Consider the following 13,125-nt stretch of genomic DNA (forward strand, 5'->3'; position numbering starts at 1 on the left):
ACACAAGGTGATGCCATTAGCTTTTGTTTGTGTCAGAGGTCAGCTAATGATGTCTCTTGGGCCACATCCAGCCTACCACCTGTTTTTGTAAATAAAGTTTTATAAGAATACAGCCAGACTCATTTGTTTACATATTTTCTATGACTGTATTTGAGCCACACTGCAGAGTTGACTAGTTATCAAAGAAATGATACGGTTTGGAAAGCCTTAAAATGTGACTATCTGGTCCCTTACAGAAAATGTTTGGCAACTCCTGGTAGATAATGATTACCTCTGACAAGAGAATGTGAGTTCCTGGAGGATGGAGATTACATGGTTTATTTATTGATAAATGGATTTTTAATAAAGTAATAAATATAATTTATTGAATTACATAACTAAATGTGATAAATGACATAAAAGATTAATTTTTGAAAGATGTCACTTATAAGTAAGAAAAAAATGAATGAACCATTGAATAAATGAATGTCAGAAGGCCTGAGTTCAGTCCTTGGTGACATCAGAGAAGTTTTGGAGGCTGTATTTTTTCCTCTAATAAAAGGAGAAGGTTATCTAGAACTCTGTTATAATTGTGAACCTTGCAAATGTGGTTATTCCTGGAAAAGACAGAATAAAGATTGTGGTAAGCAAGGAGACCCCTTCCCAACTTAAAAAGGGCAAAGAAATTGTGAGAAAATCCGGGGAAATGATCATGGAAATATTAAGTAACTGTTTCTATTCATTTGTTTTCCTTTCCTCAAACATTCCAGGCAATGTGTCCAAAAAAACGTACTTAATCCAAACCATAGTAGAAAGCAAGAAAGCAGAGAAAACCTGAGAAGGGTGGGGCGGGAAAGTCTGGCTAACCTGGTAGAGAATGCCAATACCACATTCCCTGTTGGTGGGAGGTGAGGAAATAGAGCTCAAGCCTTTGCTTCTCTTTAAAATATTGGCAATTCTGAGATCTAGCCCTTGGCTTTAGAGCTCATTCGGTCTGCCAGTGGGAAGGGGAGACAGCCTATTGCCTGACAAGCCTTCCTGCCAGGCTCCTTCACCATTTCCCCAGCTCCTGGACTCTGTAGTGTTTTATTTTGTGATTTAGCAGCTGAAATAGGCTTTCTTGGGGTGAGTGATTGGAATATCAACAGAAGAGTAGGAATTGAAGGTAATTGCCATATAATTACTAAAGTGCATTTGCCTTCTTTTTTCTTCATGACACGAATCTATCCACTTAATATATTATATGATAATATTATATAATAATATTTAAGAAACATGTTAATACCTATAACCACCATGTGAATTTTTTCTGCTTCATATCTTGAGCTCAAATACATAAAGGTAGCCTGGAGAATTGTTTAAAAAAAGACCTTAGCACCCTTATTAGAGTAGCTACATATGACCTTGACTTCCTCAAAGTCCTCTCAGATATATACATGGCATTTTAAGGTTCATTATGGGCCAGTAATCACAGCTCACCTTCTGCCTTAAATAATTAGCATTCCAAATTCAAGTCTAAACAGAAAACTTGGATGTAAACCGTTAAGTCAGCTTCCTATTGGAAATCACTCATATATATGAAAAGAGCTCTCAGCCTATGATATCAAAGCATTCACTATGAAAGTATTTTTCAGAGAGAATCAGAGCAGCATAAAAGTTTGTCTATTTCTTTTGAAACATGTAAGTCAGTCTGTGGAAAATTTCCTCTTGACCCATACTTCAGACGTCCTCTAACATCTCTGCTGTGTCACATATGGAGTTTTATTTTTAATAACTTCTACAGTGATAATATTCATAGTTTAAGTTCAAAGAAAAATAAAATAGGAAAGCAAAAGATTACTAGATGCAGAATTTCTATAACTAATATCTATTTCAAAGGCTCCAGATATCTGTTATAACTTGCATTTAAATGTTTAAAATTTCAACAGTTTGGAAACGTTGTTCTTCAAATCACGATTTATCAACAATTTTAATAGTAAAGTTGGCTCAGTTTTAACAGCTTACACTTCCAATACTTTCTCCACTCTTCCTTTTATTAAGAATATTCCAGAGCTTTGGGAAATGTTAGCACTTTCCAGTATATGTGTTTATAAAATTTTAGATTAGAGTGTATACCCTAGGGCCAGCCTGCTAGGGTTTGATTTTCAGCTCTGCCACTCACTTACTTTATATAACCGTGCACAAGCTTCTTCACATCTCTTAGACGTCCCATTTCCTCATCTTTAAAATTTGGATAACAGTACCTCCCTTGTAAAATTGTTGTGGTGACTAAATGAGTTCATACATGTTAAAAAAAAAAAAAAACAGAACAGTGCCTCACACATTATAAGCAAAGGGTAAATATTTGTTTTTATTATATAAATATATGTACCCACATATGTGTAGAAAAATGAATCATAAATCCATAGCCTTTTTTAGAATGGATTACTTCTCAACCATCATTTGCATACTAAATTTCCTCAGTAGACTATGTGCTAGAATAAGAACCATGGAAGGTAAAATATCAGATTCTTGCTTCCCAGGTAAATAAGAAACATAATTATTGCATTTTAACATAGAAAATAAAACCACCAAGAAAATATTTGCAGAGTCTGTAATGCCAGTCTGTTTATTGTGAGTGGGACATCACCTCTTCTGCTGAATGGAGGTATGTATGAAGTCAGTGTTGGAGAAGGAAGTGAAGAATGCCACTCTTGAGCTCCAGTTTGAGTCCCTGGCTCTGTGAGTCCAGGGCTCCCATTAGTAATCGCTGATGCAGTTGGCATTCCCAATGCACGGCAAAAGAAGAATCACATCTTCTGCCAAAAACTAACAAAATGAACGCTAATATTCTTTTTAGTGGGCATCTCTGTTTTATCAGATTTAATTCATCAGCTTTCCTTTGCTTATGTTGGGATGTATGACATTTTACAATGTCACCATCAGAAAATGTTGACAGGCTTACAGACCTATGCACTGAAACATTGATGAGGATTCGTGTAAAATGTCACAGAGCCCCCAAACTCATTAGGTATGAAGCATGGTTTTGGAGAAAAATACGCCAGGGCGTTTAATTTGAAGCATCTATCGTTGGAGTAAAGAGGCTTGTTTCATTTTTTTAATGAAGTTGTAAGGAGTCACAGTTTTTTAATGGGTCAAAATGAAGAAGTGCCAACTATCTGAATTAGAGCATTTTTTAAAACTACTAAAAGACTCAAAAATATTTCCATATTCCATGTTTGATTTTTAACCATTCTGACTAAAGGCAGAGTAGAACGTTGCAAATGATATGAGATTTGAGGTCTGATGCATAACTCTTCCTGTGTACAGTTATGGCTGTGTGAATGGAGGTTAACTCTTCCTGTGTACAGTTATGGCTGTGTGAATGGAGGTTAACTCTTCCTGTGTACAGTTATGGCTGTGTGAATGGAGGTGCAGCCCAGGACCTTATGGTAAGTTGCCTTCAGTGTAGACTCAAAGGGATAATAATGTCATTCAGCATAGTTCATCAGATGATTGGTGAGAATAACAAGATGAGGAAGTTATTGGAATTTTCGGTAGAAAATATCATTCTCTATTCATATAACATTTGCTTTTATGTATTTTTTTATTTAGGCCTGGACTTCTCAACATCAGCGAACCTGCCACGCAGCCATGGCTGGCAGACACATGGCCTAATACTGGCAACAATCACAATGACTGCTCCATCAGCTGCTGCACGGCAGGCAATGGAAACAGCGAGAGCAACCTCACTACCTACAGTCGCCCAGGTTAGGGACGCAGAGAGCGTGATCTGTATAAGCTTTTTAAGGAACCAGCCAGAAGACGTTTTCTTTCCCTCTCCCTACATGGGAAGATAAAATTTGACCAATATTTTATCCAATGCTGACTATCATTTAGCAGAATAACCTGATTTAAGTATTTTCTCCATCCCTTAACCTCCATACTTTGCTAAAGTCCATCAAAAGTATTTTGCCCAGATAATTGGGAAGATAAATTATACAATCGATAGCAAATAAGGAAAAATAAAATCATGTGAAAGTATGTATGTATGTATGCATTTATTGGAGACAGAATCTCCCTCTGATACCCAGGCTGGAGGGTAGTGGCATTCTCTTCCTGAGTTCCAGTAATTCTCATGCCTCAGCCTCCCGAGTAGCTGGGACTACAGGCATGCACCATCAGGCTCAGCTAATTTTTATATGTATATATTTTTAAGTAGAGATGGGATTTTGCCATGTTGCCCAGGCTGGTCTCAAACTCCTGGCCTCGCATGATCCATTCACCTCAGCTCCCCAAAGTGCTGGGTGGGAATACAGGCATGAGCCACCGTGCCCAGCGGTAAAAGTATTTTAAAAAAATATTTTTTTTGACAGAGTCTCACTCTGTAGCCCAGGCTAGAGTGCAGAGGCGCAATCTCGGCTCACTGCAACCTCCGCCTCCCGGGTTCAAGTGATTCTCCTGCCTCAGCCTCCCAGGTAGCTGGGATTACAGTCACACAGCACCACACCCAGCTAATTTTTCTATTTTTAGTAGAGATAGGGTTTTACCATGTTGGCCAGGCTGGTCTCAAGTATTTATGTTGATAAGAATGTATGTGATTACGATTTCTTTTACCCTTTTTGTTTGTTTGTTTGTTGTTTTTTGAGATAGGCTCTCACTCTCTCACCCAGGCTGGAGTACGGTGGCATTAACACAGCTCACTACAACCTCAGCCTCCTGGGCTCAACTAATCCTCTCACCTCAGCCTCCCAAGTAGCTGAGACCACGGGCACGCACCACCATGCCTTGCAAATTAAAAAAATTTTTTGTAGAGATGCAGGTCTTGCTATGTTGCTCAGGCTGGTCTCAAATTCCTGCACTCAGGCAACCCTCCTGCCTCAGCCTCCCAAAGTGTTAGGATTATAGGAGTGAGCTACTGTGCCTGCTATATAATTTTTAATTGTAATTAAATAATCTTTAATCATATTTAATCATTTTTGAGATTTTGGGAATAACAGATCAAAAGGTAAATAAATTCATAGTTACAATAAACCAAATTCTTTAATAGCAAAAACAGTAATAATAATAATATACAACAGTAATACAAAAAGTTAAATAAAAATTAACTGAAATTTTAAATCAGATTTTATAGTATATTAGCAAATCCTGAGGGCATGAGATATATATATGTATATATTGTGTGTGTATACATACATACATATATACACATACATAGATATATGTGTATTATGTGTATGTATACACACACTCTTATATACATATATATATTTTGCAGGTATGTATGCATACATTTATTTTCTACTGTTTGTTTTTTGGGTCAGATGTATATGTGACTAAAATTTCATGCCAAAACATAATAGTAAAAAATTGGATGTACATTATGCAAGATGTAAAGGAATAAAAATTACCAAAGATTTCTTACCCCCCCCCAAAAAAACCCAATATTCACAGTATAGGAAATAGTAAAATAATTGTAAGGAATCTCTATGATGATAGAAGTAAAATAACCTATGGAATTAAGGAAAGGCGAGGGAGAAGTTGGCGTTAAGTAAAGATGTTAAGCATGATAAAGAACCAATCACAGAGCAATCTGCATGTCTGCCCTTAAAATGAATCCTGGGTCTCCACTGGCTCTGGACGTGACATAGCCGCGTGACCACATCTCTGCCCTCTAGCGGTCCATATGCTGAGTGTCTGGACAGATACATACGCATGTAATCATAAGTAAAAGAAAAACTGGGTTGAGACCTGTAGAAGAGAAAAAATAGCGATACCCATTTAAATTAATAGGTAGAGCTGTGTTGTCCAATATGGTAGCCACTGGCAATAGATGGCTGTTTACATTTAATTAAATAAAATGCAGTTTAAAACTCAGTCCCTCTTTTGCACTAGCTACATTTCTAGTGCTCAGTAGTCACATGTGACTAGTAGCTGCTGTATCGGACAAAGCAGAGTAGACCATGTCCGATATCTCCAAGGTTCTGTCAGATAACACACATATAGATAGGTTGGCGAAACAAAATGAGAATGCAAAAACCACATGATCTTTATAGTATTTCTTAACCACTGTTAAACAAAACTAGAAATTAGAAATAGAAATCACAAAGGCCAGGTCAATCAAATATTTCTGCTCCCCGATGGTTCATGGTTGAAATGCAGAATAGTTGAATTCAGTAGGATAGAGAAGTTACACATTTTTCTTAAGATTATATTCACATTTACATCTTTAGTAACAAGCATGTTAATTTATAATTTTTAAACATATCCAGTTAAAAACCAGTGCTACAGGTGACTTGTTAAGTTGGTACCACTTTTGGACGACATGAATAAAATAATGATATTTTTACCATTGTAATTTAACTAATTTTTCTCTTTAAAAACTTTTAATTTAAAAATATGATTTCAGTTCTTCCTACTATTTTAATATTTTCAACTGCAGGCTATATATATATATGAATGTATATGTTATATATGTGTATTCAGTTATTTAATGTCCAAATATTTTAATGGAGAGAAAACTGGAGTGGAAATGAGATATTAGATATGTATTATTTTAGTCGTTATTTGATTCAGTGACCCAGGTTACTATGATTCCTTTTGTTATTATTATTGTCATTTTATATTTCTTGAGTGTCATGAAACCATGAGAAAATGATTTTATAGCATGTTTTCCAGATAATGATTATTCAACATGACTACGCCAAGAACTAATAGAATTCTCCTTAGTACTATTTACTATCATTTTACCCCCGTTCCTCATATCTTTTAAATGTAAATATTTTATAAAATATCAAAATCTCAAGTTATTTGATCTATGAGTAGTTTTTTCCCTTTGGATTTTCCATTTATATGCTTTGTCTGTTGCTTCAGCAGCTAACCAGTAGCTTCAAATAATTCAGTAACCAAAGACTAGGAAATAAAAAGTTGGCACATAAAGATATACATGTATATATTATTTTAGTGGAATTCTTATTAATAAGGCTATTAAATTAAAATTATTTTAAATTGGTAGAATTGTTCACTTCAGCACTGTCCGAAATTCAAATTTATTTAGTCTCTGCAAATTCTGTGTACCCTCTTTTATTTTTTCAATTATTAATTTTCTTTGGAAAACACATGTGGATATTTGGCCTTTTTTTTCATCTTATTTAAGCCCACTTGTACTTTACGTAACGATTTTCTTATGACTCACAAAGCTACGTAGAAAGAAACTTAAAAGGAATAACCATGCAGAATGATTTTTTCCTTTTCCTCTCCATTGCACATAGCTGATTGTATAGCAAATTATAACAACCAACTGGATAACAAACAAACAAATCTGATGCTCCCTGAGTCAACTGTTTATGGTGATGTGGACCTTAGTAACAAAATCAATGAGATGAAAACCTTCAATAGCCCAAATCTGAAGGATGGGCGTTTTGTCAATCCATCAGGGCAGCCTACCCCTTACGCCACCACTCAGCTCATCCAGTCAAACCTCAGCAACAACATGAACAACGGCAGCGGGGACTCTGGCGAGAAGCACTGGAAACCACTGGGACAGCAGAAGCAGGAAGTGGCGCCAGTTCAGTATAACATCATGGAGCAAAACAAGCTGAACAAAGGTGAAGAGGCTTGCACGTATTCCCGTCTGTTTCTGTGTGATACTCTCAGCACCTCGACTAGATGTCGAAACTTGTCTGCGACTAGCAAGTAAACTCTTTTCTTCTGTCGCTGAGATTTTCTTATTTCTTTGGTTTCAAAATTTCCAGTGTCAAAGAGTTAATTAGCACAACAATAACCTTGGAAATTTTATTTTAAAATGATATATAAGTATTTTCTAATGGTTTTGAGATTAATTTAAATTTAACAGCAGGTGAGGGATTGGGACGGACAATCTTTTATTCATGAGGCAGATGTACAACTGTCACAATACCTCACGTTTTCAATACATAGACTATCCCATTCTTTCCACTAGAGGACGGAAGATAATTGCTTCTATGTGGTCATATAAACCAGTGGCATTTTTATATCAACCTGAAATAAAATAATTAATTAAACTTGAACTGGAGAAGTGGTTCCATTTGTTGTATGTCTCCCACCTCATGTGGTTATTAAGACTGCTACAATGTATAATTTTAGAACCTAAATTTCCTTGGTTGACCTGATTGAAGTCTGTCCGTATAGAACCTAAAATAAATTGAGTTTAGTATTAACTTGAAGTCACAGAATAGTATTCTGTGGCCTGAAGGAAATGTTTCTGCATTGTAATGTGCAAGAGTTGGAAAAGGTAGGTGTTTGATTTCTTTGTAGTCCTTTAGGCTACTGCTTTAATAACATGATTTGCAAAGTTATACCTCTAGGAAAACCGGGATTGCTCTAATGTGAATAGATGGGGGCAGTGCAACCCCTCTAGTCGAGGTAAAGAATACATTTTCTGGTAGATAATTGGAGATATAGACTTATTTTCTTTAGGGTTGAGTTGGTAACATTTTCTTCGAAAATAGAATTTATCGCAGTGGAAGATAACAGAAATGTAACTTAAAAATTTCAGTTAAGTTAATATTATGTTTTAACTTGAGAATGAAGTCAGCTAGCCTTTTCTCAAGTTTAAGAAAGTACTTGATTGGTAGAATAACCCAGTTTAATAAATCTTGATCGAGACTCCTGCATAAGTTCATGACAAAGACTGACAAAGATGAATAGGACAGTTTCTGTAATCATGGAATTTGCAGTGGTGATTCAAACTATTGTCACGTTATTCCTTCATAGTGTATGGTTTTACTGTGGACTTCAGAAAGCCCTGAGAGCCTCCATACAAATATTTCAGAACTCTGATTTATTGTTTAGACTGCTTGTAAGCAGATTTGGTATGTCAGACTATAATAAAGAACCTGGAATGCAACTAGATGACAGATTATTACTGACTACATTCCAGTGGCGAGCTTATCATTTGGATTTTCACCTTTGCCTAAGTAAGCAGAAGCATTTCTGGGGCAAATTAAGATATTTGGTTTTTTTATTATTGTGGATATATATGTTTTATTATAAATAACCTTGCTGACAAGTTTCAGTTTTATTTTTATGTTACTGTGATTTATTTTTTATGATCTGCAGACATATTTTTTGTGATTTCTTATTAAAATCATATTGTATTATTAAAGTTATGTATAGTTTATATATATTTGGAGTGTTTGCCTTTTTATATCCTGACAATCTGAATACAACAATAAAAGAGAACAAAGGCAAATAAATGGTCCAATTTGTTTCTTTAGTTACTCAGAAACATAGATAAAGCAGAGATGTGAAATTGCTCACAAAGTGAAAATAATTTTTTTTTATCTGACATGTCTAGATTATCGAGCAAATGACACAATTCCTCCAACTATCCCATACAACCAATCATACGACCAGAACACAGGAGGATCCTACAACAGCTCAGACCGGGGCAGTAGTACATCTGGTAAGTAAGGTGAACCAAAGAACCGCTCCTTTAAAAAGCTGGTACTTTCCAAGATTGCAAATTGAGTGCTAATGGACTGACGTATGTAGGTGACATGTCTAAATCACTTTATGTAATTTGAGTCTCAGGCATGGTCTTGTCTCTGCAATTTGAGGGACTTTCCACTCACTAAATCATTTTATGTTCTACTTGGCAACAAAGACTGAGTGTCCTATTTTCTTTCTTGTTAATGAGCTTTAGCAAAGCCAGAAGAAACATGTCTGCCTAATCTTTAAAGGCAGTGGGGACTTCTTTTTCCTCCTTGGCCAAAATGTAACTAAAAATGTTGCACATAGAGTTAACCTGCTAAATATGTTGCCATTTGAACCGAGCCTATAAAAGCACATAATGTTTGAGGACGCCTGAGCGGAATCAAAAGCCTAAGAGACAATAACAGGAGATTCAGGTCCAAGAGGAACCTGTCTCAGTTTATCATCTCTCTACAATCCCTCAGTTCTTGCTCTGAAGCCTCATAAAGCACCCTCCCAACCTCAGTCTGTAAGTGCCTCCCCAGGCCACACTGACACTTCTTCCCTGTGGTCTTCATGCTGTTGCAGCTGTTGACCAGCTGTTCTCCTGATAGGGGCTGCAGATGGGAGCTTGCTGGGTACTTAAGTCCTGTTTTTCTAATTAAAGGCAGCTCATTATTAGAACTAACATGTGGCACGTCACACCACGATGAGAACAAGACCGATTGATCTTGACTCTAGCAATGTTTCTCCAGGAGAGCGTAGAAATGCCACTTCCCAGCAACTGGACTCAAGTTGTGCTTAGGGGCTTTTAGCCAAGAGTCTCCACCCCTCTTCTGTAATGAATATGGCATTTGCATTTGACAGTTTTCCCTGAACTAACACGCTGGTTTGGCATTTTCTAGCCTGTGTTTCTGTTGGATTTAAGGGAACTTAGAAATGGCCCTTTACGTTTTAGATTTACTCTGATTCTATTAGACGTTGTTTGTTTCAACAATTAACATCTTATTAAATGATTTCTTTTTTGAAACTAAGTCAATCCTGAATTAAGAGAAATATTTCAAGGATCTACTTTTAAGAAAATCATATGAAATATTTTAATATTTGATTATCTTATGCCATTTCATCTTTGAATTTTTAGTCATCCAGAGAAAACCATATCTTAATGGGAAAAAAAACAATGATTCTAGTTGTTAATGTTTAATTGACCTTCAGTATCCCTCAGCTTAGATACCTAGGTTTGGATGTTCTACTATTTGATATTCTATGAATATATGGTAAAAAGATGTAAAGATAAGGAAGAGAACAAAGCAAGTAAATAGGATATAGGAGACATCTGTACCAGGCCTCTCCAGAGGGATGGAGTTGCTACAGTAGATGTATATCAGGAAATCCAGTGGAAGGCGTGGGTTAATGTCTAGTCTAGAGCACATGCACAGTCATCCCAGTGCTGGACACCTGAGTGGTGGGTGAGAGAGTAGAGACACATACACGTAGTACTGATCATCGTAGTTTATAAATAACAGCCTGTCCCTAGCCCACGCTTGATGCAGTAACATACCAGTACAAGAATATCTGGCTTAACAAACACTGCCATTTGACTGAAAATTCCCAAGTGACAAAAATATCAAGGTTCATTGAATATGGTCAGACCTGATTCATGTATTACGTGACTTGGAGAAGGATTGGATAGGGTTAAAAAAATAAGACCAAGATAACTCACTGATATAAAGGGATGTTATGAGAAAAATAATTGTAGACTCATCGTCTATAATTCACATATGAATCTAAAATGTAACATATTGGAAAGAGGATATTTTATCCCAAAATACTTGTTGACCTAAAATTTTCGTTAAAATAAATGCTCTCAAATATATAGCCTTCTGTGTTTAAAAAAAAAATAATGCCAAATCTAAAGTGAGAACACTGGAACACTTGAATAATTGGGCTATGTCAAACAACTAAGGATGTTCAACATCATTTTACCGTAAGCCATCATTGTGTGGAAACAATGGCTGAACACACTTCTGTCCCTTTTAAAAATCATTTTTCTGCTTATTTTGTCATTAGTTCAATCAGTCATTCCAGCTATTATTTCATCTGTACTTGCCTTTCTGAAGGAAACTAGTAATTTCATTGTGCCTAAAACATCAATGGGCAAGTACAAATTATATATATTCAGTGATTTAATGCAACAGTGGAACTCTAATAGATCGTATCTGTATCATATTGTATTTTGGGTTCCAGCAATTAAATAATAGAAAGGCACTCCAGAAAATATGTCTACAGCTCATTTGTTTAAGATGATAATCCATAATGCAATTAATTGCTGTAAGAAGATCGCTATTAATGATATGACTTGAAACATTCATTCATGGTTTTATTGCTTTTTTTGCTATTTATTTGGCAGTTATTCATGGCACTACTTGCATTTTCTCTTGTACAAAGTTCTGTTTAAAATTAATGAAAAAGCATGTTTATCTCTGTATACATAAATGAATTATAAAATCATATTTATAAAAAATGATTAACTTGTGACTAATAGAAAACGTTTAAAGGCCAGAGATCAATGGCTTGTATTTTATTTCCTTTCTAGGGAGTCAGGGGCACAAGAAAGGGGCAAGAACACCCAAGGTACCAAAACAGGGTGGCATGAACTGGGCAGACCTGCTTCCTCCTCCCCCAGCACATCCTCCTCCACACAGCAATAGTGAAGAGTACAACATTTCTGTAGATGAAAGGTAAGAGGAGTGTCCAAACAGATGTAAACAGTGTAATATGATTGTTTCCGCCCATGTTAAGCAATTATTAAACTAGGTGGTCAAGAGAAGACAGATTCCTAAGGTCCACAAACAATTGCCTTTAAATAAAACAGTGCTGGTCAGCAGGAAGTAAAAATTCTCCTTGCTGGTTCCATAAAAGGAATTTGTGCTTCAAAAGATTCTTTTGGAACCTAGAATAGAATAGAAAAATGAATACATATTAGCTCATGTGTATATCCTGTGTGTGTATACATAATTTAACATATGGATGTATGATTTTATGATTTTTGAATATTAGAACTTCTGTGACATGTCTTGAAATTTTTGTAAGACAGTCGTGTGGATTTATACCACAACGATGGTATCCTGAAGGCTATTTGTTCTTAGATATTATCACCTTATGCTGAGAACTCTTTGTAGAAATGTGAACTTTGCTGAATTATTTCTCCCAGAGACTTAACAAGTATAATAGTCCACATGACAGCAATTACGAAGTTAGTGTACCTCTTTCTCACTCCAGAATCTGTAGAACTGGACATGGTACCACCAAACAAAACAAAACGGCTGCTTCTTTAAACCAAAGGAGGAAAACTCCTTTAAGATGGAGAATTAACAAATACATCATAAAATATACCTGAAAATACAGGCTTTTCTGTGACTGCTGTAAAGACATCATTCCTTCATTCTCCATACACAGAAAAGTGTATTACTGTGCTTCAATTTTCTAATAATCTTCTTATAAAATGCATTTTTAAGTAAAATTCTTATATAAAAATATTTACAGGGAATTCTCATTATCCACAATATTTATACATTTTAAAATTCTTGTGAACAGTGAGTTAACAAATGTTGAACCATTGGTCCTAGGGGAAATACAGGGCTAGGTTCCTTCTAACCTCTAGCCACAGCATATTTGTCAACTGACCAATACATAACCTTGTTTTATGTATTT

The 13,125-nt window shown here is 35.7% G+C and overlaps 1 protein-coding gene across 5 annotated transcripts in view; it reads left to right on the plus strand.

The window, feature by feature from the left end:
• The window catches only part of ROBO1 (roundabout guidance receptor 1), a 420,921-nt gene that overhangs the window by 375,323 nt on the left and 32,473 nt on the right, over window positions 1-13,125 (plus strand). For 3 of the 5 annotated variants that reach the window (XM_033211602.1, XM_033211603.1, XM_033211604.1), the window contains 4 exons: window positions 3,574-3,728; window positions 7,230-7,565; window positions 9,296-9,403; window positions 12,008-12,152. In XM_033211602.1, the coding sequence (XP_033067493.1) occupies window positions 3,574-3,728; window positions 7,230-7,565; window positions 9,296-9,403; window positions 12,008-12,152 (744 nt within the window). The remainder of the gene's footprint in view (window positions 1-3,573; window positions 3,729-7,229; window positions 7,566-9,295; window positions 9,404-12,007; window positions 12,153-13,125) is intronic. The other 2 variants (XM_033211606.1, XM_033211605.1) reach the window with 1 other exon arrangement.

This window comes from Trachypithecus francoisi, unplaced genomic scaffold (assembly GCF_009764315.1).
Source record: "Trachypithecus francoisi isolate TF-2019V2 unplaced genomic scaffold, Tfra_2.0 Lachesis_group0, whole genome shotgun sequence".
Classification (NCBI taxonomy): Eukaryota; Metazoa; Chordata; class Mammalia; order Primates; family Cercopithecidae; genus Trachypithecus; species Trachypithecus francoisi.